Source organism: Oncorhynchus nerka, linkage group LG3, assembly GCF_034236695.1.
Source record: "Oncorhynchus nerka isolate Pitt River linkage group LG3, Oner_Uvic_2.0, whole genome shotgun sequence".
Classification (NCBI taxonomy): Eukaryota; Metazoa; Chordata; class Actinopteri; order Salmoniformes; family Salmonidae; genus Oncorhynchus; species Oncorhynchus nerka.
In genome coordinates, this window is record NC_088398.1 from 58,450,304 (window position 1) to 58,475,073 (window position 24,770).

The 24,770-nt window shown below is 45.7% G+C and overlaps 1 protein-coding gene across 1 annotated transcript in view; it reads left to right on the forward strand.

Annotated features, from left to right (window-relative positions):
• Positions 1–24,770, forward strand: part of LOC115116445 (protein ITPRID2-like) — a 70,912-nt gene that overhangs the window by 34,598 nt on the left and 11,544 nt on the right. The window contains 13 exon segments of the mRNA XM_065013753.1: positions 9,192–9,234; positions 9,367–9,462; positions 9,828–10,036; positions 11,924–12,663; positions 13,254–13,314; positions 16,355–17,229; positions 17,323–17,542; positions 17,545–18,542; positions 18,772–18,834; positions 19,533–19,663; positions 20,234–20,378; positions 20,680–20,736; positions 24,201–24,698. Of these exon segments, the coding sequence (XP_064869825.1) occupies positions 9,192–9,234; positions 9,367–9,462; positions 9,828–10,036; positions 11,924–12,663; positions 13,254–13,314; positions 16,355–17,229; positions 17,323–17,542; positions 17,545–18,542; positions 18,772–18,834; positions 19,533–19,663; positions 20,234–20,378; positions 20,680–20,736; positions 24,201–24,698 (4,136 nt within the window).

A 24,770-nucleotide genomic window follows, 5' to 3' on the forward strand; every position in this document is an offset into this window, starting at 1 on the left:
ATAGATGGCATCATGAGGAAAGACAATTATGTGGATATATTGAAGCAACATCTCAAGACATCAGTCAGGAAGTTAAAGCTTGGTCGAAAATGGGTCTTCCAAATGGACAATCAAAAATCAAATCCAAAAATCAAATCAAATTGATTTATATAGCCCTTTGTACATCAGCTTATATCTCAAAGTGCTGTACAGAAACCCAGCCTAAAACCCCAAACAGCAAGCAATGCAGGTGTAGAAGCACGGTGGCTAGGAAAAACTCCCTAGAAAGGCCAAAACCTAGGAAGAAACCTAGAGAGGAACCAGGCTATGTTGGGTGGCCAGTCCTCTTCTGGCTGTGTCGGGTGGAGATTATAACAGAACATGGCCAAGATGTTCAAATGTTCATAAATGACCAGCATGATCCAATAATAATAAGGCAGAACAGTTGAAACTGGAGCAGCAGCACGGCCAGATGGACTGGGGACAGCAAGGAGTCATCATGTCAGGTAGTCCTTAGGCATGGTCCTAGGGCTTAGGTCCTCCGAGAGAGAGAAAGAAAGAGAGAATTAGAGAGAGCACACTTAAATTCACACAGGACACCGAATAGGACAGGAGAAGTACTCCAGATATAACAAACTGACCCTAGCCCCCCGACACATAAACTCCTGCAGCATAAATACTGGAGGCTGAGACAGGAGGGGTCAGGAGACACTGTGGCCCCATCTGAGGACACCCCCGGACAGGGCCAAACAGGAAGGATATAACCCCACCCACTTTGCCAAAGCACAGCCCCCACACCACTAGAGGGATATCTTCAACCACCAACTTACCATCCTGAGACAAGGCTGAGTATAGCCCACAAAGATCTCCGCCACGGCACAACCCAAGGGGGGGGCGCCAACCCAGACAGGATGATCACATCAGTGACTCAACCCACTCAGGTGACGCACCCCTCCCAGGGACGGTATGTGAGAGCCCCAGTAAGCCAGTGACTCAGCCCCTGTAATAGGGTTAGAGGCAGAGAATCCCAGTGGAAAGAGGGGAACCGGCCAGGCAGAGACAGCAAGGGCGGTTCGTTGCTCCAGAGCCTTTCCGTTCACCTTCCCACTCCTGGGCCAGACTACACTCAATCATATGACCCACTGAAGAGATGAGTCTTCAGTAAAGACTTAAAGGTTGAGACCGAGTTTGCGTCTCTGACATGGGTAGGCAGACCGTTCCATAAAAATGGAGCTCTTTAGGAGAAAGCCCTGCCTCCAGCTGTTTGTTTAGAAATTCTAGGGACAATTAGCAGGCCTGCGTCTTGTGACCGTAGCGTACGTGTAGGTATGTACGGCAGGACCAAATCAGAGAGAGAGGTAGGAGCAAGCCCATGTAATGCTTTGTAGGTTAGCAGTAAAACCTTGAAATCAGCCCTTGCTTTGACAGGAAGCCAGTGTAGGGAGACTAGCACTGGAGTAATATGATCCAATTTTTTGGTTCTAGTCAGGATTCTAGCATCCGTATTTAACACTAACTGAAGTTTATTTAGTGCTTTATCCGGGTAGCCGGAAAGTAGAGCATTGCAGTAGTCTAACCTAGAAGTAACAAAAGCATGGATACATTTTTCTGCATCATTTTTGGACAAAGTTTCAGATTTTTGCAATCTTACGTAGATGGAAAAAAGCTGTCCTTGAAACAGTCTTGATATGTTTGTCAAAAGAAAGATCAGGGTCCAGAGTAACGCCGAGGTCCTTCACAGTTTTATTTGAGATGACTGTACAACCGTTAAGATTAATTGTCAGATTCAACAGAAGATCTCTTTGTTTCTTGGGACCTAGAACAATCATCTCTGTTTTGTCCAAGTTTAAAAGTAGAACGTTTGCAGCCATCCACTTCCTTATGTGTGAAACAGAGGCTTCTAGCGAGGGCAATTTTGGGGCTTCACCATGTTTCATTGAAATGTACAGGTGTGTGTCATCCGCATAGCAGTGAAAGTTAACATTATGTTTTCGAATGACATCCCCAAGAGGTAAAAGGAACACTTATGTGAGAATGCTATTCATTGACTACAGCTCAGCGTTCAACACCATAGTACCCTCAAAGCTCATCACTAAGCTAAGGATCCTGGGACTAAACACCTCCCACTGCAACTGGATCCTGGACTTCATGACGGGCCACCCTCAGGTGGTGAGGGTAGGTAACAACACATCTGCCATGCTGATCCTCAACACTGGAGCTCCCCAGGGGTGCGTGCTCAGTCCCCTCCTGTACTCCCTGTTCACCCACGACTGCATGGCCAGGCACGACTCCAACACCATCATTAAGTTTGCAGACGACACAACAGTGGTAGGCTTGATCACCGACAACGACGAGACAGCCTATAGGGAGGAAGTCAGAGACCTGGCCGTGTGGTGCCAGACTAACAACCTATCCCTCAACGTAACCAAGACTAAGGAGATGATTGTGGACTACAGGAAAAGGAGGACTTAGCACGCCCCCATTCTCATTGATGGGGCTGTAGTGGAGCAGGTTGAGAGCTTCAAGTTCCTTGGTGTCCACATCAACAACAAACTAGAATGGTCCAAACACACCAAAGACTGTCATGAAGAGGGCACGACCAAGCCTATTCCCCCTCGGGAAACTAGAAAGATTTGGCATGGATCCTGAGATCCTCAAAAGGTTCTACAGCTGCAACATCGAGAGCATGACTGGTTGCATCACGGAACCTTGAGGAACACCGAAATTTACAGTTGATTTGTCAGAGGACAAACCATTCACAGAGACAAACTGATATCTTTCCGACAGATAAGATCTAAACCAGGCCAGAACTTGTCCGTGTAGACCAATTTGGGTTTCCAATCTCTCCAAAAGAATGTGGTGATCGATGGTATCAAAAGCAGCACTAAGGTCTAGGAGCACGAGGACAGATGCAGAGCCTCGGTCTGATGCCATTAAAAGGTCATTTACCACCTTCACAAGTGCAGTCTCAGTGCTATGATGGGGTCTAAAACCAGACTGAAGCATTTCGTATACATTGTTTGTCTTCAGGAAGGCAGTGAGTTGCTGCGCAACAGCCTTTTCTAAAATTTGAGAGGAATGGAAGATTCGATATAGGCTGATAGTTTTTTATATTTTCTGGGTCAAGGTTTGGCTTTTTCAAGAGAGGCTTTATTACTGCCACTTTTAGTGAGTTTGGTTCACATCCGGTGGATAGGGAGCCGTTTATTATGTTCAGCGTAGGAGGGCCAAGCACAGGAAGCAGCTTTCAGTAGTTTAGTTGGAATAGGGTCCAGTATGCAGCTTGAAGGTTTAGAGGCTATGATTATTTTCATCATTGTGTCAAGAGATATAGTACTAAAACACTTGAGCGTCTCTCTTGATCCTAGGTCCTGGCAGAGTTGTGCAGACTCAGGACAACTGAGCTTTGAAGGAATACGCAGATTTAAAGAGGAGTCCGTAATTTGATTTCTAATAATCATGATCTTTTCCTCAAAGAAGTTCTTTAATTTATCAATGACCCCAAGCATACTTCCAAAGTTGTGGCAAAATGGCTTTAGGATTACAAAGTCAAGGTATTGGAGTGGCCATCACAAAGCCTTGACCTCAATCCCCTAGAACATTTGTGGGCAGAACTGAAAAAACGTGTGCGAGCAAGGAGGCCTACAAACCTGACTCCGTTACACCAGCTCTGTTAGGAGGAATTGGCCAAACTTCACCCAACTTATTGTGGGAAGTTTGGAAGGCTACCTGAAACATTTGACCCAAGTTAAACAAGGCAATGCTACCAAATACTAATTGAGTGTATGTAAACTTCTGACCCACTGGGAATGTGACGAAAGAAATAGAATCTGGAATAAATCATTCTCTCTACTATTATTCTGACATTTCACATTCTTAAAATGAAGTGGTGAATCCTAACTGACCTAAGACAGGGAATTTTTACTATGATTAAATGTCAGGATTTGTGAAAAACTGAGTTTAAATGTATTTGGCTAAGCTGTATGTAAACTTCCGACTGTATTTATCTCAGTTCGCCCTCTGAGTGACCTGTCTGTTGGTGGAGGAGAGGAAAAGAGGAGGAGGAGGATAAATAAAGGGATTTATCTGCAGATCTAGATAGGACATACATTAACTTTAATGTCCTCTGGCACTGCTCTGTAGCTAGTCTCTACTATCCCCTCTAAAACACTCCCTCTTAAGGCCCATTTTAAGAACAAATTCTTATTTACAATGACGGTCTACCAAAAGGCCTCCTGCGGGGACGGGCTGGGATTAAATTTTTTTTTTTTTTAAATAGGACAAAACACACCACGACAAGAGAGACGACACAACACTACATAAAGAGAGAACTAAGACAACAACATAGCATGGTAGCAACAGAACATGACAACAACCTGGTAGCAGCACAACATGGTAGCAGCACAAAAAACATGGTACAAGCGTTATTGGGTACAGACAACCGTACAAAGAGCAGAAGAAGAAGGTAGAGACAACAATACATCACGCAAAGCAGCCAGAACTGTAAGTAAGAGTGTCCATGATTGAGTCTTTGAATGAAGAGATTGAGATAAAACTGTCCAATTTGAGTGTTTGTTGCAGCCGGTGCCAGTTGCTAGCTGCAACGAACTGAGAAGATGAGTGACACATGCCATACTGTATGACCATAGCAAAGGTCCTGTTGTGTTTCACTTGCAGACCTGGGTTTAAATGGTATTTTAAATCGTTCAAATATTTGCTTTAGCCACCGTGGAGTGCCAGATGACTTTGTGCCTTTGCTACAATTATACTGAACAAAAATATGCCGAACAAAAATCTAAACGCAACATCAAATCAAAGTTTATTTGTCACGTGCGCCGAATACAACAGGTGTAGACCATACAGTGAAATGTTTACTTACATGCTCAGTGCAAAAAAGGTATTAGGTGAACAATAGGTAAGTAAAGAAATAAAAACAACAGTAAATAGACTGAAAAATAACAGTAGCGAGGCTATATACAGGCATCGGTTAGTCGGGCTGATTTTAAGGTAGTATGTACATGTAAATATGGTTAAAGTGACTATGCATATATGATCAACAGAGAGTAGCAGTAGCGTAAAAGAGGGGTTGGGGGGGAACACAATGCAAATAGTCCGGGTAGCCATTTGATTACCTGTTCAGGAGTCTTATGGCTTGGGGGTAAAAACTGTTGAGAAGCCTTTTGTCCTAGACTTGGCACTCCGGTACCGTCATGAGGTAGTAGAGAGAACAGTCTATGACTGGGGTGGCTGGGGTCTTTGACAATTTTTAGGGCCTTCATCTGACACCGCCTGGTGTAGAGGTCCTGGATGGCAGGCAGCTTAGCCCCAGTGATGTACTGGGCCGTACGCACTACCGTCTGTAGTGCCTTGGAGGCCGAGCAATTGCCATACCAAGTAGTGATGCAACCAATCAGGATGCTCTCGATGTTGCAGCTGTAGAACCTTTTGAGGATCTGAGGACCCCATGCCAAATCTTTTTAGTTTCCTGAGGTGGAATAGGCTTTGTCGTGCCCTCTTCACGACTGTCTTGGTGTGTTTGAGAACATACAACAATTTCAACAATTTTTGTGGGCCTGGGAGGGTATAGACCCACCCAATCAGAATGTGTTTTTCCCCACAAACGGACTTTATTACAGACAGAAATACTCCTCAGTTTCAGCTGTCCGTGAGGCTGGTCGCAGACAATTCCACAGGTGAAGAAGACTGATGTGGCCTGGTTACACGTGGTCTGTGATTGTGAGGCTGGTTGGTTGGACGCACCGCCAAATTCTCTAAAATGACATTGGAGACTTATGGCAGAGAAATTAACATTACATTCTCTGGCAACAGCTCTGTTGGACAATTGCATGCTCCCTCAAAACTTGAGACATCTGTGGCAAAACTGCACATTTTAGAGAGGCCTTTTATTGTACCCAGCACAAGCTGTCATGCTTTTTAATTAGCTTATTGATATGCCACACCTGTCAGGTGGATGGATTATCTTGGCAAAGGAGAAATGCTCACTAACAGGGATGTAAACCAATTTGTGCACAACATTTTAGAGAAATACTATTTTTGTGCATATGGAACATTTCTGGGATCTGTTATTTCAGTTCATGAAAAATGGGACCAACGCTTTACATGTTGGTTGCATTGCGCCAGGTGAGCTCAATCAAAGCCAACTAAAGTATTTGAAATGATTTTGCCCGGGTTGTTCATATTTTAAAATGTCAATAATATCAAAGAGGGTAGTTACTTGCATACTTGCTAAAGAGTCCTTCATAAACTCAGCAAAACAATAAATGTTCTCTCACTGTCAACTGCATTTATTTTCAGCAAACTTAACGTGTGTAAATATATGTATGAACATAAGATTCAACAACCGAGACATAAACTGAACAAGTTCCACAGACGTGACTAACATAAATGGAATAATGTGTCTCTGAACGAAGGGGGGTCAAAATCAAAAGTTATTGCTGTGAGATGTTACCCCACTCTTCCACCAAGGCACCTGCAAGTTCCCGGACATTTCTGGGGGGAATGGCCCTAGCCCTCACCCTCCGATCCAACAGGTCCCAGACTTGCTCAATGGGATTGAGATCCAGGCTCTTCGCTGGCTATGGCAGAACACTGACATTCCTGTCTTGCAGGAAATCACGCACAGAATGAGCAGTATGGCTGGTGGCATGCTGGAGGGTCATGTCAGGATGAGCCTGCAGGAAGAGTACCACATGAGGGAGGAGGATATCTTCCCTGTAACGCACAACATTGAGATTGCCTGCAATGACAACAAGCTCAGTCCGATGATGCTGTGACACACCGCCCCAGACTCTGACGGACCCTCCACCTCCAAATTGATCCCGCTCCAGAGTATAGGCTTCGGTGTAACGCTCATTCCTTCAACTATAAACACGAATCCGACCATCACCCCTGGTGAGACACAACCGCGACTCGTCAGTGAAGAGCACTTTTTGCCAGTCCTGACTGGTCCAGCGACGGTGGGCTTTTGCCCATGGGCGACATTGTTGCCGGTGATGTCTGGTGAGGATCTGCCTTACAACAGGCCTACAAGCCCTCAGTCCAGCCTTTCTCAGCCTATTGCGGAAAGTCTGAGCACTGATGGAGGGATTGTGCGTTCCTGGTGTAACTCCGGCAGTTGTTGTTGTTGCCATCCTGTACCTGTCCCGTAAGTGTGATGTTTGGATGTATCGATCCTGTGCAGGTGTTACACGTGGGCTGCCACTGCGAGGACGATCAGTTGTCCATCCTGTCTCCCTGTAGCGCGGTCTTAGGCGTCTCACAGTACGGTCATTGCAATGTATTGCCCTGGCCTCATCTGCAGTCCTCATGCCTCCTTGCAGCATGTCTAAGGCACGTTCACGCAGATGAGCAGGGAACCTGGGAGTCTTTCTTTTGGTGCTTTTCAGAGTCAGTAGAAAGGCCTCTTTAGTGTCCTAAGTTTTCAGAACTGTGACCTTAATTGCCTACTGTCTGTAAGCTGTTATTGTCTTAACGACCATTCCACAGGTGCATGTTCATTAATTGTTTATGGTTCATTGAACAAGCATGGGAAACAGTGTTTAACCCTTGACAATGAAGATCTGTGAAGTTATTTAGATTTTTACAAATTATCTTTGAAAAGCATAGTCCTGAAAAAGGGAAGTTTTTTTGTTGCTGAGTTTCCCATCACACCTGTATGGAATGGCTTTGAGGTTTATTGTTGGTAGTGCATGGTTGGTGTTGTCAAAGCTGTGACTAAACTACATGTTTCTCATTCTTCCACTCAGCTCAACAGCTGTAGTGATGCATGCTCTCTGATGTGCTACTGTATGTTGGTCTCTTTGAGAGATGGGGTCAGTCAGATTTTGTACTCCATGGTTGCACTCCACACATTACTTTTGTGTTTGTACAGACCAGAGACGGTGGGTGGTAGCTAGTGTGTTGTGTAAGGTTGGCTCCTATTAAGGTCTGCTCTGACCTGTCTCAGGTTGTGTTCCAAATGGCACCCTGTTCCCTATAAAGTGCACTACTTTTGACGAGAGACAATTTGGGTATTAGTGTGTTATTTGGGACATACCTATACATTGAAGCAAAGCAAGGGGCCCCAGTCAAACCTGAGATCAGTGTTCCATTGTGTCCATGTCATAACGCCCCATGATTAGTCAATCTTACTCAATCTCCGGCCTAGCGGATCTACAAGGTACAAGTCTCAACAGAGACTTGAGGGCCCTTCACCCTTCTGGCTCCAGTCCACTCCATCAGGGAGTGGCAATGATGTGGATAGATGTATGCATATAGAAAAACATCACCACGTATTGCTACTGTTAATGCTCACACAACAAGAGAATTAAGAGTAATTCAATGGAATCGCATGCTTTGATGATCATCCTGCTCTTAGAGGTTAAAGAACCAGTTAGGCTGATTTGTGTTTGTTCAGTTCCAGGCAGACAACTGTCATTGTGTACTCTCCCATATTTGTCTCAACCAGGACCTGGGTTCAAATACTATTTGAAGTGTTTGAAATACTTTGTTTGCTCTAGCCTGCTGGACTGCCAGATGGGAGGAGTTTACTGTTTTGGGACTATTCTATTGATCGATCACACCAAGAAAGCTCAATTAAGATAAAGATAAAGAATTTCAAATGGTATTATATTTAGAATAGTATTTGAACCCAGGTCCTGGTTGAGACAGTCAGGCATCCATGTATTCTTTGCGTCACTAAGGCAGCCTGGAAGAAGCCATCAGATTCGGAACAGTATTTTTTTTCCTGGCAGATGAGGCTAGTCCAGACTTCAGGAGGACTGTCTTTACTGTCTGTTTCTAAACCATCATTCTGTCATTATGTTCCTCTTTGTCTCAAAGACGAGGATTTGGATCTGGGGATTCTCATTTCGACAGTGGCCTCTTTTGCTTATGTTATATGTGGGAAAGGGGAGGCTTCATATTTTTAGAAATGGTTGACTTGGAATCACTGCAAAAACAAACCATTCTGTGATGTTTCATATCTGTTGCCCTTCATCACAAATACTTGACAGCAGTCACCTTGATTGTATGTTTTACAGAAGTAGAAATGTTTTTTTCTATATCAGTATTTTCTACAGTGTAACAAGTTAATTATGACAGATGGACTTTGAAGAGACATTTGTGAATGACTTTATACAGAGCCAGCTTACCAAAGCACAGAGCAGTGTGCAAAGCTCCTGTATTCATTTCTTTCTCTCTCCTCCCTGCAGCAAACCACCTTCAGCCCAACAGTGCCAAAGCAGAGACACCCTGGTAAGACCCCCCTCCCCCTTATGCTATTGGCCACTCCTCACCCCCTCAAGTTCAGTCCCAGCAGTAGTCTTACTCCCTGTGGCTATGGTGTGAATACTGTACCGATCACTGCTTGCTCACTCTGCTCCCCAGCTATGGGATATGTGCAAAGGACAAGAGGAGCCAGTTCCTACAGAACAGGAGTATGAACTCAATAGGCTCAGGGAAGAGCAGCACCAGTGTATCCAGGTGAGTAGTAGACACTCAGATGGGCAGGCCCTGAGCCTCAGCCAAGCTCTGTGGTTGGTTTCTGCCCTTCTGGGTTTGAACTGAAGCCAGCCAAATAAGGTTTAGAGTGCTCTGGTTCATTCATATATTACAGCACTTCATTATTGGTATGGTAACCAGAACATTTTAGGTCCCAAGAAAGAGCTAAAAGCTGGTACGTTTATATCAAGTTTAATAAAATACTGCTTCTGAAGTTAGTTAGATACTTCCAAACCTCTTGGCTATGTTTTATCTCAGACTTTTCATCTATGTTTCATTAATGGTTCAGCACTGCATTATTTCAACAGTGTATTTTCTATGCATTCATGCATTCACTTTGTCTCCAGTGTGTCTGAGTTGTTGGACCTATATGAAGAGGATCCAGAAGAGATCCTGTATAACCTGGGGTTTGGCCGGGAGGAGCTGGATATCGCCTCAAAGATCCCCTTGCGCTTCTTTAACAGCCCCTCTTGTGCTAAGGGCATCGATCTCAAGATGTACCTGGAAGCACAGCTACAACGCACAGAGATGGAAAAACCCAACTATGCCCTGACAAGTATAACACTCTCTCGGTTTGCCTCCAACTGTCTTGCTTTGTCTTTCTATTGCTCTCTTGTTCATGCATGCATTGGCTCTCTCTCTCTCGCTCTCTTTCCCTGGATTTCCCCCCCCTTCCTTTCTAGCTGTGAAAACACTGTATGGTCTGGAAACACTGATCGTATCACTGTTCTCTGTCATAAAATCCAGACATACAGCCATGTGCTGGCATGTACATACATGCAGACCTACAGGTAGTGATGAAAATAATGAGTGTCACCTGGAGTGCAGAGTGGCAGTGGGATAGGTGGTAGGATGCGGTGGCGGTGGGGTAGGATGTGGCGGTGGGGTAGGATGTGGCGGTGGGGTAGGGGTAGGTTTATGATGTGGTAGTCTTGTAGGTGGTGTAATAATGGATGACACACCGCACATTGGCTGGCCAGCCAAAGAGGAACAGGAAGGGACACAATGGCTGGCCAGCCAGAGAGGAACAGGAAGGGACACAATGGCTGGCCAGCCAGAGAGGAACAGGAAGGGACACAATGGCTGGCCAGCCAGAGAGGAACAGGAAGGGACACAATGGCTGGCCAGCCCGAGAGGAACAGGAAGGGACACAATGGCTGGCCAGCCAGAGAGGAACAGGAAGGGACACAATGGCTGGCCAGCCAGAGAGGAACAGGAAGGGACACAATGGCTGGCCAGCCAAAGAGGAACAGGAAGGGACACAATGGCTGGCTGGCCAGCCAGAGAGGAACAGGAAGGGACACAATGGCTGGCTGGCCAGCCAGAGAGGAACAGGAAGGGACACAATGGCTGGCTGGCCAGCCAGAGAGGAACAGGAAGGGACACAATGGCTGGCTGGCCAGCCAGAGACGAACAGGAAGGGACACAATGGCTGGCTGGCCAGCCAGAGACGAACAGGAAGGGACACAATGGCTGGCCAGCCAGAGAGGAACAGGAAGGGACACAATGGCTGGCCAGCCAGAGAGGAACAGGAAGGGACACAATGGCTGGCCAGCCAGAGAGGAACAGGAAGGGACACAATGGCTGGCCAGCCAGAGAGGAACAGGAAGGGACACAATGGCTGGCCAGCCAGAGAGGAACAGGAAGGGACACAATGGCTGGCCAGCCAGAGAAGGACAGAAAAGGACAGAGTGTGTGTGGAACATGGCCTGTTGTCTGTAAACTGCTGGACCGAGGCCCAGTAAGAAATGCTGTGTTGTAGCAGCTCTCGAGTCAGTTTTATCTTGATCTGGTCTAGATTAGCACATTAAAGGGAGAGATGAGACTCTCTCATAAATTCCTTTTGAAGTTTCACCCCTGTGTTGTTATGTGTTAATAACATTTAGATTGTGTTACCCAGCAGGCTAGGCAGGGGGTTGAAGAATGCCTTGCATGGCTAAACATGGAGTTTTCTAGCTGAAGTATATGTTCATTAAAAGTAGGTAAACCTACGCCCCGGTTTGTCATTATATAAGGGACAAACATAACAACCCCTCCCAGTTAAGTTTGTGAGAAGTTTTGTCACTAACTGAAGGCCTTGCTGTTTCTGTTTTGTAACAGTGTTGATTTTATGTACAGCATACTGATCATTGGAATTATGGTTGCCCTGTGAGCTGTGACAGCCTGTGCCTTTCTGTGCCTGTAAAGCTGATTTTATTGTCATGATGCAGCTTTCGCTTTCATCATCCTCCAAATGAACAGCACCCATGAGGGCTGAATCTGCTGCTAAGAGAGACAAATATAAACAGGCTTTCTGGAGACTAGCTAGCTAGAGCCTTGGGTCAAAGAACTCAGGAGCTCATTGTTACTATTTTGATTCTTAGTTTATCAAGTTTACTCCCTCTTTCTTCCCCTAAACTAGAATTTGTATTTTAATTAGTTTCCTCTTTCTTTCCCCCTAAAGGTCGTTTCCGTCAGATCGCGGTCCTGACCACAGTGGCCAACGAATTATTCCATCTCTACTCCCAGGTGTCGGGCCAGCCCGTCCAAAAGATCTGCAGCCTGGATGGGGAACCCCTTACCATCGTCACTCCTTCTCCTCCGACGAGGAACAACTCAGCCCTGAACGCAGCCAAGATCCTAAAGAAGACCATCACCAAGCATAACCTGTTGGGTGGGGCAGCAGAGGAAGTCTCTCATAGCCCCACAGCCCTGTCTACTACCACAGAGAAACAAGCAGACCAATTGAGTCCAGGTACAGGGGACAGCGCCATCACTACTGACTCCGGCCACAAGGGGGAGCTCAAGCAGAAGGCCTTCATGAAGAAGGAATCTACTTCTCCGGCGATGTTGACTGAGGACAGCCACTCTAGAGGCAGCGCTGAAGCCCCCCTGAGCATCAACGGACACCACGCTGGAGTGAATGGAGACAGTCCTAAGCTAAATGGAAATGGCCTGGCGTTGACAGGAAGTGGAGAAAATCACATTTCGTTCACTGTCAGTGTTGTCCCTGAGGAGGCCCAGGAGGGTGACCTGAGCCTGTGCAGCGAGGCTGACCTGGAGAAAGAGCACCAGGAAATCCATCAGAAGGGCCAGAGGGCCATCCGATCAACCCCAGACGAGGAACCTAACTACAGCCTGATGCACAACGCTCACATCACCCACCACCACACGCAGGCCAAGGATTCCTTTGAGATGGAAGAGGTAGGAGGACCATACTCACACACGGGTTGAGGGGGGTTCAAATCTTGGCTTAGTTGTACTGTTGCACTGTTCCCTCCAGTTTGAGAAGGAGGTAGGACCGTCCGGAGAAACGTTGTGGAAAGGGGTTCAATTCTTGACTGAGTTTCGCCAAACTGCCCTCCCAGTTCAATATACAGTTTTGTTCTTATCTTCATCTCCTGGTTCTCACACTGGGCTGTTTTTTTTTTTAAACCCTGGTTTTAGCTGTCCTAGCAGATATTGTGAAAAGCTAAGGTCACGAACTTGCATCTATAAATAAGTAAGAACAGTAAGAGAGCATATGGAGGACCCTGGAGACCAAGATATTATTGTGACTCCATCTGCAGTTTGTCCCTCCTCTCTCTCCAGATCTAGCAGAACGGGGTAATAGTTACAGTAACTGGAGGGAGGGGGCTGTATGCATCAGAAGTGTGTCAGTGTAGAAGTTGCCCCAAGTGTTTTTCTGTTTGGCTTTGTTTCACCACACAATAGAAGTCACTGTGGAAGCATTATGTTCCACATACTGTAGGAATTAAGAAAGTAAAACGTACATTTTTTATCTATCCTCTCAGGTCCAGAGTAATAAGAATGAAGCTCTACTTGGAACTTGCAGCCCCTCTAGAGCAGGCAGTGGTGAGTCTGGCATTCATGTTATACACCTTATAAGACATTATAAAGGCTCATAAATGCTTATAACAAGTCATAATACTTTTCAGATTGATGTAAGGTGTTACCAAACTTTCCAACGTGGATATCCACTAATATGATCAATCACTTTATTACGTTACAAAACCATATGTTCTGTTGTTGATCAGTAAAATGAGTTCACTGGCATAATCACCATCTCTCAAATAACCACTAACACTTTGTTGTCTTATACAAAGTATTTAAATACTACTGTAGTGTACTCTGATGGAATTTTCCATATTGGCCTTTTAGACAAAAAGAAAATTGCTACTTAGAACACATGGACCTGTGACAATCCATTCTAACTAAGTGACCCATCTAAAACAAAGCGCCATTTTCCTCAGGAACTTATACATGTTTTATTAGATAAAACCTTATATAACGACTCAGTATATTTATTTTCCTACTGACCATGATACTCTATTAGAACATAGAGCCTCAGGGATGTGCTCTTCAGAGAATCACTATAACCCTAAATACATGGAGCTGAAGTGGATGACGTCTGCCCTCTGGATAACTGTACTTAAATGTGTGTATAATACAAGTTGTAGAGATGGGTTGGTTGTTTACAACAAAACAGACACTTTTAGCCATTTACAGTATGTGTAGGCATTGCCAATCATGCAATTTGGATGATGCATTGTATGTACAGTACCAGTCAAAAGTTTGGACACACCTACAAATTCAAGGTTTTTTTTCTTTATTTTTTAAAATGTTCTACATTGTAGAATAATAGTGAAGATATAAAAACTATGAATTAACACATATGGAATCATGTAGTAACCAAAAACAAATCAAAATATATTTTAGATTCTTCAAAGTAGCCACCCTTTGCCTTGATGACAGCTTTGCATACTTTTGACATTCTCTCAACCAGCTTCACCTGGAAGGCATTTCCAACAGTCTTGAAGGACTTCCCACATATGCTGAGCATACTCTGGATCTTCCTTTCCAGTGTCGGTCCTCATGAAAGACAGTTTCATCATAACGCTTGGTGGTTTTTGCGACTGTATTTGACTAAACTTTGAAAGTTATGCAAATTTTCCTTATTGACTGACCTTCATGTCTTAAAGTAATGGTGGACTGTCGTTTCTCCTTGCTTATTTGAGCTGTTCTTGCCATAATATGGACTTGGTCTTTTACCAAATAGGTCTATCTTCTGTATACCACCCCTACCTTGTCACAACACAACTGATTGTCTCAAACGCATTAAGAAGGAACAAAATTTAGTTTTGATGTCTTCACTATTATTCTACAATGTAGAAAATAATAAAAAATAAAGAAAAATCCTTGCATGAGTAGGTGTCCAAACTTTTGACTGGTACTGTATATTCTACAATTTAAACAATAGGCTTCATGTCAGTACCATCTTTCATTCAGAAATGCTGGTTTGATAATACAAATAAAATGCAGTTCCCGTAGGCTAACTAAACAAACAGCACTACACCACTGGTTATAATACATGTAAAGCAATTGACATGTGTGGTCAACTGATAATTGGGACAGCGTCATGGTGCTGTCATGATATCTCAAAGTGCTGCCCAGCCTCAAACCCCAAACAGCAAGCAATGCAGGTGTAGAAGCACGGTGGCTAGGAAAAACTCCCTAGAAAGGCCAAAACCTAGAGAGGAACCAGGCTATGAGGGGTGGCCAATCCTCTTCTGGCTGTGCCGGGTGGAGATTATAACAGAACATGGCCAAGATGTTCAAATGTTCATAAATGACCAGCATGGTCAAATAATAATAATCACAGTAGTTGTCGAGGGTGCAACAGGTCAGCACCTCAGGAGTAAATGTCAGTTGGCTTTTCATAGCAGATCATTGAGAATATCTCTACCTCTCCTGCTGTCTCTAGAGAGTTGAAAACAGCAGGTCTTGGACAGGTAGCACATCCGGGGAACAGGTCAGGGTTCCATAGCCGCAGGCAGAACAGTTGAAACTGGAGCAGCAGTGGCGCCAGGTGGACTGGGGACAGCAAGGAGTCATCATGCCAGGTAGTCCTGAGGTAGGTAGTCCTCTGAAAGAGAGAAAGATAGAATTAAATAGGGAGAGCATACTAAAATTCACACAGGACACCGGATGAGACAGGAGAAATACTCTAGATATATCAGACTGACCCTAGCCCCACAACACAAACTACTGCAGCATAAATACTGGAGGCTGAGACCGGAGGGGTCAGGCAGGAGACACTGGCCCCATCCGATGGTACCCCCAGTCAGGGCCAAACAGGCAGGATATAACCCCACCCACTTTTCCAAAGCACAGCCCTCACACCACTAGAGGGATATCTTCAACCGCCAACTTAGCATTCTGAGACAAGGCCGAGTATCGCCCACAAAGATCTCCGCCACAGCACAACCCAAGGGGGGGGCGCCAACCCAGACAGGGAGACCACGTCAGTGACTCAACCCACTCAAGTGACCCATCCCTCCTAGGGACGGCATGGAAGAGCACCAGTAAGCCAGTTACTGACCACAATCAATTGAATGAATAATAACAGGTGTTGATTATTTGGCCTTGGCGAGAGCACAACGAATGGAAGGAAACAGCGCTGCAGGAAGGGGTGCTGGAAGTGCTGCAGATGAATTGAAATACATTTGCCAAATTATATAATTATTCTTATCTCTATAAATAAATGACATAATTGAAAGTACTACACCAGCATAATTTAGCCACAGAGGATCAATAGCTTATTCATAAAACATTTCTGTAGCTTGTGTTTTGTCACATTTATGAGCGCATAGGCCTAGTTAGTCTACAGTCGGGAGTCCTGCAATTGGGCAACCCGCACGGTAGCAGAGAGAACAGTCTATGACTAAGGTGGCTGAAGTCTTTGGCAATTTTTAGGGCCTTCCTCTGACACTGTCTGGTAGAGATGGCAGGAAGCTTGGCCCCATTGACGTACTGGGCCATACGCACTTCCGATGAGCGTCGGAGCCGGTGTAGTGCGATTCAATCTCTCTCTCCCTCCCTATCTCCATTACAGAACAACAACTGAGAACAACCAGCCAGCAGTCAGACAGTAGTGGTTTTGCAGAGGGCCCCTCTACTGATGGCTCAGCTAACAATTTAAAGATACAGGAGAGCGCTGACAGCTGTGACTGTGAGACCATGCTGATGTCCTATGCTGGGGAGGTGACCACTCCTCTAGCCCTTGAACACCCTGCCTTTGAGAGGCTGCAGTTAAAGGAGGAACAGGAGGAGGAGGATGTGCAGATACCCTCTGTCCTACAGAAACACCTTGAGGAGGACGGGAGGGGGAGCAAGAGCCCTATTGGGGAGGAAGAGCAGCGGCAGGAGGTGCCACAGTACACCTTCCACCAGTTACCTAAACCAGAAGATAGAGGAGTGGCCCAAGACTCGGAGCAGGACCAGCAGCATAGCACTGCTGAGGAAGCTGCTTCTTATCCTGCGTCTGAGACTCCTCAGTCAACTCCTGAGACTTGCCATACTGTTGAGTCTGATCCTGACACGGCTACAGTGCCTGGTCCTACAGAAGACCATGGCTCCATCCTGACCCCTGACTGCAGCTCCTCTGGTGCCCCAGCCAGGGAGGGTGTGACTGACAGGGTGGAGATGGATGCCAGGCTCTCCAGCCCTAGACCCAGCTGCCCCATCTTCAGTGCCTCACCCAGGATTCACGGGGCCCAGCAGAGGGCCTTGTCCCCAGGCCTCCAGGGCCCCTGCATGGAGGGGAAGGTGAGGGATCTGTTCAGGAGAAGAGTCCCCCTGCCGAGGTCCCGATCTCTGCCTACCTCCCTCAGCCCCTCCTGTGCGGTCTCCTCTGTCAGGATCCAGTTTGGCCAGGGGACAGTCAGGCACTGCACTCGGACGGTCTTTTCCTACCGATACACCCCAGAAGTGGAGGAGGAGGGGGTGCAGGTGGAGGAGGGGGTGCAGGTGGAGGAGGGGGTGCAGGTGGAGGAGGGGGTGCAGGTGGAGGAGGAGGTGCAGGTGGAGGAGGAGGTGCAGGTGGAGGAGGAGGTGCAGGTGGAGGAGGAGCAGGTGGAGCTGGAGGTGGGGTCCATTGTGGAAGAGGAGGTTCCAGAGGAGGAGTTTCAGAGCAGAGGCAGCTTTTGCTCTATCTTAATTATCAACAGAGAGGCCGAGCCATCTCATGGCCCCGGGCTACAGAGAGATGGGGAGCTGAGAAAGCTTCAAGGCAGAGTTCCCCCTTCCCCCTCGCCATCCCCCGCCACCTGACCCTCTCAACCCTCTCACTGCACAGCCACAGCCCCCCTCCTGAGTGGGGAGAGAGACCTCTGGTGGAGCACCACCGTACCTGGAGCACCTGTAGCGTACCTAACCTTACCCAACGTAACCTGGCACAGCATAACCACCCTAACCTGAACCACTTCAATAACCCTAACCTCACTCAGCACAGCAACCCTAACTTAAACCTCACTCAGCACAGCAACCCTAACTTAAACCTCACTCAGCACAGCAACCCTAACTTAAACCTCACCCAGCACAGCAACCCTAACTTAAACCTCACTCAGCACAGCAACCCTAACTTAAACCTCAACCAGCACAGCAACCCAGATTTCAACCTCACCCAGCACAGCAAACCTAACCTGGCGCACTTCAATTACCCTAACCTCACCCAACACAGCAACCCTAACTCTACCCTCACACAACACAACCTAGCCCAACACAATAACCCCAACCTGCCACAGCACACAGTCCCCAACTTACCCCATCATATGGCCCCTAACCATCCTTACCAGAGTCCTCCTTACACTAACAACATGGGCAGCACCCTTCCACACAACTTCCCGCACAGCACACACTACCCCTTTTCCCCGTACAGCTCCCCCTATAATACCCCGCCCCATAGCGACCCTTTCAGTTCACCTTACTATAACTACCACGGTAACCCATATAGTGGGTCCTACAGCTACCTTCATAGCAACAATCATTATACTGCCCATAGCTCTTACTCTAACCCATCACACACACCTTCCAAACTGCCTCCACATATCTCTACTGCCCCCTATGGAGAACCATACAGTACTCCATTCCCTGGCCACCATCATCTGTTTCCTTACCCCCATGGAGTTGACCCTATGGGGGCAGCCCCTAATTCCCACCTTCCACCAGCCCTGTCTACCACTGAGATGCAGCTCAGACGGGTCCTTCATGACATCAGAGGAAGTGTACAGAACTTGGCTCAGGTGAGACAAAACAACTACACACTACTACTGTAAGTCGCTTTGGATAAAAATGTCTGCTAAATGGCAAATATAGTATAGTAGTACATATGTGTTCTATAACATTCTGCAAGGCTCTTTGCAGTTTTAAAACCTAACGCTAGCCATCCCACCCATAATGCAAGCAGAGACATTTGCACGCTAGTTTATCAGTGACTAAGTATTTGATCTGTGGTTTCTCTGCCCTCAACAGAATTCATCAGATTGCAGAGCAGACGTTTTCAATCGTCAGAGATCTGCCCAGCCACTGTTTGAGGTATTCACTCACCTGACCTGCCACTCTTAAAGAAATTAAATCCATGATTACAAATTCTGTCCTCCAACCTCTCCTGGGGTGTGTCTTGGGGGTTGGGAAATAGGTCAAAGACAAATCTCTGGCCTTTTGTCAATTTGATTTGCTCAACTCCTGCGTCCTCTCTCCTCCGTCCTCTCTTGCCTCCTTTAGAAAAAGGTCAAAGGTAATCAAGGAGAGGCGGCGTGGATGAAAATGCACTTGTATGAAATTACTCTCGTTCTTCATTCGCACTTCATCAGGCAAATGTTTAGTGGGAGTGGATCCCAAAATAAATGTGTAAAGTGATAAAAACAAATTAAGTTAGTTGTGCAAGACATGTTATAGTTACAATTATAATTAGCATATTGCTTCTAAACCTGTGCATGCTTTTCTCCTCCGACAAACGAAAGCTGATTCAAAGGGGGCGTGGCAGATATCAAAACTCTTCCGCGAAGGACTCCGGTAGATTACAAATTACTATCCTTGATGAAAGGTGGCTATCGAAGAGGACAGTTCCGTTCGTGTACTAACAAATTTACACTCGTCGACCACTTATCTGTTTCTGGGTCACGGAGGAGAGTCTACAGAAGACAGTCTTTTGCCCAAATGAAAATCTCCCTGTGTCTCTGTGACAATAGACAATAAAGTAATCTTCTTCGATGTTCTCCTCCTCCCCTCAGACCTCTCTCCAGAAGGAGCTGCAGGCTAAGAGGAGGAGTCTGAGTGTGTTCCGGACACAGATGATGGATCTGGAAGTATCCCTGATGAAACAACAGGCGTTAGTCTACCAGCACCTCAGTCACGACGAGAGGTAGGCTAGAGGCCCTCGGACACAGATGTTAGCAGAGTCTGTGACAGACAGACAGACATGCATGCAAGTGTCTTAATAGGGCGTTGGGCCACCACAAACCAGAACAGCTTCACTGCTCCTTGGCAAAGATTCTACAAGTGTCTGGGACTATATTGGAGGAATGTGACACCATTCTTCCACAAGAAATTCCAACATTTGGTGTCTTGTTGATGATGGTGGAAAACGCTATCTTAGGTGCCGCTCCAGAATCTCCAAGTAGTGTTCAATTGGGTTGAGATCTGGTGATTGAGGCAGTCAATGCATATGGTTTACATCATTTTCATGCTCATAAAACCATTCAGTGACCACTCGTGTCCTGTGGATGGGGGCATTGTCATCTTATGGGGGCATAGCCATGGTAGCAAAATCAATGGCCTGTCCAGCATTTTTATACATGACCCTAAGCCTGATGGGATGTTAATTGCTTAATTAACTTGGGAATCACACCTGTGTGGAAGCACTTGCTTTCAATACACTTTGTATCCCTCACTTACTCAAGTTTTTCTATTATTTTCTGTTTGTGATTGCCAGGCAGGAGGCGGAGCAGCTGCAGGGCCTGCGGTCAGCAGTGAGACAAGAGCTGAAGGAACTAGAGCTCCAGCTAGAGGATCGGCTGCTGACCTTGAACGAACAGCTCCGCTCTGCCAGCCACCACAGTCTCTACCGCCACCGCATGGTCGGTACCTGAAACTACACCTGGAAACACACACACACACACACACAAAGCCCGAACCGACTGATACTCTCTCGTACTTTCTCTCACTCGTAACTCCTATAAATGGTTTGTCATAACTCCGTTTGCTCATGGCACCTACTGTGGTTCCTCTGGGTTCTTCTCATTTGACATGACATCAGGCTGCATGTACATCACTACTCTTGTATTTGTTGTTTAGGCACCCATCATATCATCCCGTACCTCTTCTTGTAACATTTGTGTGGTTGATATTTATCTCTCCTTTCTCCTGTATGGTATGAAGAGCGGTCACAGCATGTACAGCCTGTCTAACAGTTCTGTTCTGAGAGCTATGGAGCCGGTGAGTACCTGCAGTGGGTCTGGGCTTTTATTTTCTAGGTTGTTCCTCTTGTAATGGTGTATGTTCTATTCATAGAAATATATTGTTATCGTCAATATGTCTGCACATCCAACCGTTACAGAACATTCACATGAATAGGAATGTCTGTTCTTGGAATTCTAATTCTACAGTGCATTCGGACCCCTTGACTTTTTCCACATTTTGTTACTTTGCAGCCTTATTCTAAAATTGATTTTTTTCTTTAAATTTCCCCTCATCAATCTACACACAATACCCCATAATGACAAATCAAAAACAGGTTGGGTTTTAAAAAAATAAAATAAAAAACTGAAATATCACATTTACATAAGTATTCAGACCCTTTACTCAGTACTTTGTTGAAGAACCTTTGGCAGCGATTACAGCCTCGAGTCTTCTTGGGTATGACGCTACAAGCTTGGCACACCTGTATTTGGGGAGTTTCTCCCATTCTTCTCTGCAGATCCTCTCAAGCTCTGTCAGGTTGGATGGGGAGCATCGCTGCACAGCTATTTTCCGGTCTCTCCAGAGATGTTCAATCTAGAGGTTGACCAATTATGATTTTTCAACTCCTATACCGATTATTGGAGGACCAAAAAAAGACGATACCGATTAATCAGCTGTTTTTAATTTTATTTTTTAATTTATTTGTAATAATGACAATTACAACAATACTGAATGAACACTTATTTTTTAACTTAATATAATACATCAATAAAATCATTTTAGCCTCAAATAAATAATGAAACATGTTCAATTTAGTTTAAATAATGCAAAAACAAAGTGTTGGAGAAGAAAGCAAACGTGCAATATGTGCCATGTAAGAAAGCTAACGTTTAAGTTCCTTGCTCAGAACATGAGAACATATGAAAAATGGTGGTTCCTTTTAACATGATTCTTCAATATTCCCAGGTAAGAAGTTTTAGGTTGTAGTTATTATAGGAATTATAGGACTATTTCTCTCTATACCATTTGTATTTCATTAACCTTTGACTATTAGATGTTCTTATAGGCACTTTAGTATTGCCAGTGTAACAGTATAGCTTCCGTACCTCTCCTCGCTCCTACCTGGGCTCGAACCAGGAACACAACAACAGCCACCCTAGAAGCAGCGTTACCCAAGCAGAGCAAGGGAAACAACCACTCCAAGTCTGAGTGAGTGACGTTTGAAATGCTATTAGTGCGCACCCCGCTAACTAGCTAGCCATTTCACATCGATTACACCAGCCTAATCTCGGGAGTTGATAGGCTTGAAATCATAAACAGCTGCTGGCAAACGCTCGAAAGTGCTGTTTGAATGAATGCTTACGAGCCTGCTGCTGCCTACCGTCGCTCAGTCAGACTGCTCTATCAAATCATAGACTTAATTATAACATGATAACACACAGAAATACGAGCCGTAGGTCATTAATATGGCCGAATATGGAAACTACGATCTCGAAAACAAGACGTTTATTCTTTCAGTGAAATACGGAACCGTTCCATATTTTATCTAACGGGTGGCATCCATAAGTCTTAACATTGAAGGTTGTGCAATGTAACATGAATATTATGTCATAACTACGTAAAATTCTGGCAAATTAGGCGGCCCAAACTGTTGCATATACACTGACTCTGCGTGCAATGAACGCAAGAGACGTGACACAATTTCACCTGGTTAATATTGCCTGCTAACCTGGATTTCTTTTAGCAAAATATGCAGGTTTAAAAATATATACTTCTGTGTATTGATTTTAAGAAAGGCATTGATGTTTATGGTTAGGCACCGCATCGATTATATGCTCCGCAGGACACGCTAGATAAACTAGTAATATCATCAACCATGTGTAGTTAACTAGTGATTATGATTGATTGATTGTTTTTCATAAGATAAGTTTAATGCTAGCTAGCAACTTACCTTGGTTTACTGCATTCACATAACAGGCAGTCTCCTCGTGGAGTGCAATGTAATCAGGTGGTTAGAGCGTTGGACAAGTTAACTGTAAGTTTGCAAGATTGAATCCCCGAGCTGACAAGGTAAAAATCTGTCGTTCTGCCCCTGAACGAGGCAGTTAACCCATGGTTCCTTGGCCGTCATTGACTTGCCTAGTTAAATAAAGATTAAATAAAGGTGTAAAAACAAAATCGGACAAATCGGTGTCCAAAAATACAGATTTCCGATTGTTATGAAAACTTGAAATCGGCCCTAATTAATCGGCCATTCCGATTAATCAGTTGACCTCTAGTTGAATCTGGTTCAAGTCCAGGCTTTGGCAGGGCCACTCAAGGACATCCCAAAACCACTCCTGCGTTGTCTTGGCTGTGTGCTTAGGGTCGTTGTCTTGTTCGAAGGTGAACCTTCGACCCAGTCTGAGGTCCTGAGTGCTCTGGAGCAGGTTTTCATCAAGGATCTCTCTGTACTTTGCTCCGTTCATCTTACCCTGGATCCTGATTAGTCTCCCAGGCCCTGCCACTGAAAAACATCCCAACAGCATGATGCTGCCACCACCATGCTTCACTGTAGGGATGGTGCCAGGTTTCCTCCAGATGTGATGCTTGGCATTCAGGCCAAAGAGTTCAATCTTGGTTTCATCAGACCAGAGAATCTTGTTTCTCATGGTCTGAGAGTCCTTTAGGGGCCTTTTGGGAAAACTCCAAGCGGGCTGTCATGTACCTTTTACTGAGGAGTGGCTTCCGTCTGGCCACTCTACCACTGAGGCCTGATTGATGGAGTGCTGCAGAGATGGTTGCCCTTATGGAAGGTTCTCCCATCTCCACAGAGGAACTCTGGAGCTCTGTCAGATTGACCATCAGGTTCTTGGTCACCTCCCTGACCTAAGCCCTTCTACCCCAATTGCTCAGTTTAGCCATGCGGTCAGTCTTGGTCTTGGTAGTTTCAAACTTCTTCCATTTAAGAATGATGGAGGCCATTGTGTTCTTGGGGACCTTCAATCCTGCAGAAATGGTTAGGTACCTTTCCCCAGATCTGTGCCTCGATACAATCCTGTCTCGGAGCTCTACGGACAATTCCTTTGACCTCATGTCTTGGTTTTTGACATTCACTGTCAACTGTGAGCCCTTATATAGACAGGTGCGTGCCTTTCCAAATCATATCCAATCAATGTAATTTACCACAGGTGGACTCCATTCAAGTTGTAGAAACATCTCAAGGATCAACATAAACAGGATGCACCAGAGCTCAATTTTGAGTCTCATAGCAAAGGGTCTGAATACTTATTTTTAATACATTTGCAAAAATGTAAAAATAACTTTTGGCTTTGTCATTGTGGGGTATTGTGTGTAGATTGTTTAGGATGTTTTGTTATTTAATCAATTTTAGAATAAGGCTGTAACAAAATGAAAAATAAAGGGAAAGGGTCTGAATACTTTCCGAATGCATCGTAAGGTTTTACTTGTCGCAATTCACTATGTGTCATGCTTGTGGTTTGTGTGGTTTCTCCCTCCAGATGTTGAACCTGCTGATGGAACCGCTGTACCTGCAGACAGAGCTGGGCTACGAGGGAGGGGCAGAGAGCAGACCAAGCATGGCACCCACTCCGTGCTCAGGCCGCTCCTCCAGATCAGCCAGTCCAATGAGGTCCTCCGGATGTCACCCAGACCCCTCCCACACCCCAGAGCTGCCCCTCCCTGGTCCCCAGAAGACAGAGGTGTATCGAGCCTCCATCTCCCTCACCCCAGCCCCCCCTCCACGGCCTGGTGCCTCCACAGGGTTCTCCCAGGGCCAGATCAATCCTCTAGAGGCCCAGGACCATGCCATAGACCAGGCACTGACAGGAGAGCAACATTCAGAGGATCGAGCGCAAAGAGAGGAAGAGGGCAGAAGAGGAAGAGGGGCAGCTGTAGACCCTCACCTGCTAGAGGAGAGGGGTAGGGAGGGAGGAAGAGGAGGAAGATTAGTTGTAGGAAGGGCAAACAACCCCCAGCTACAGCAGCTCATCAAGGAGGTAAGTGAGCTCAGTGTGTTCTAGGATTCTATTTTAGAATAAAGGTCAACATTGAGATTCTATTCTATTTTA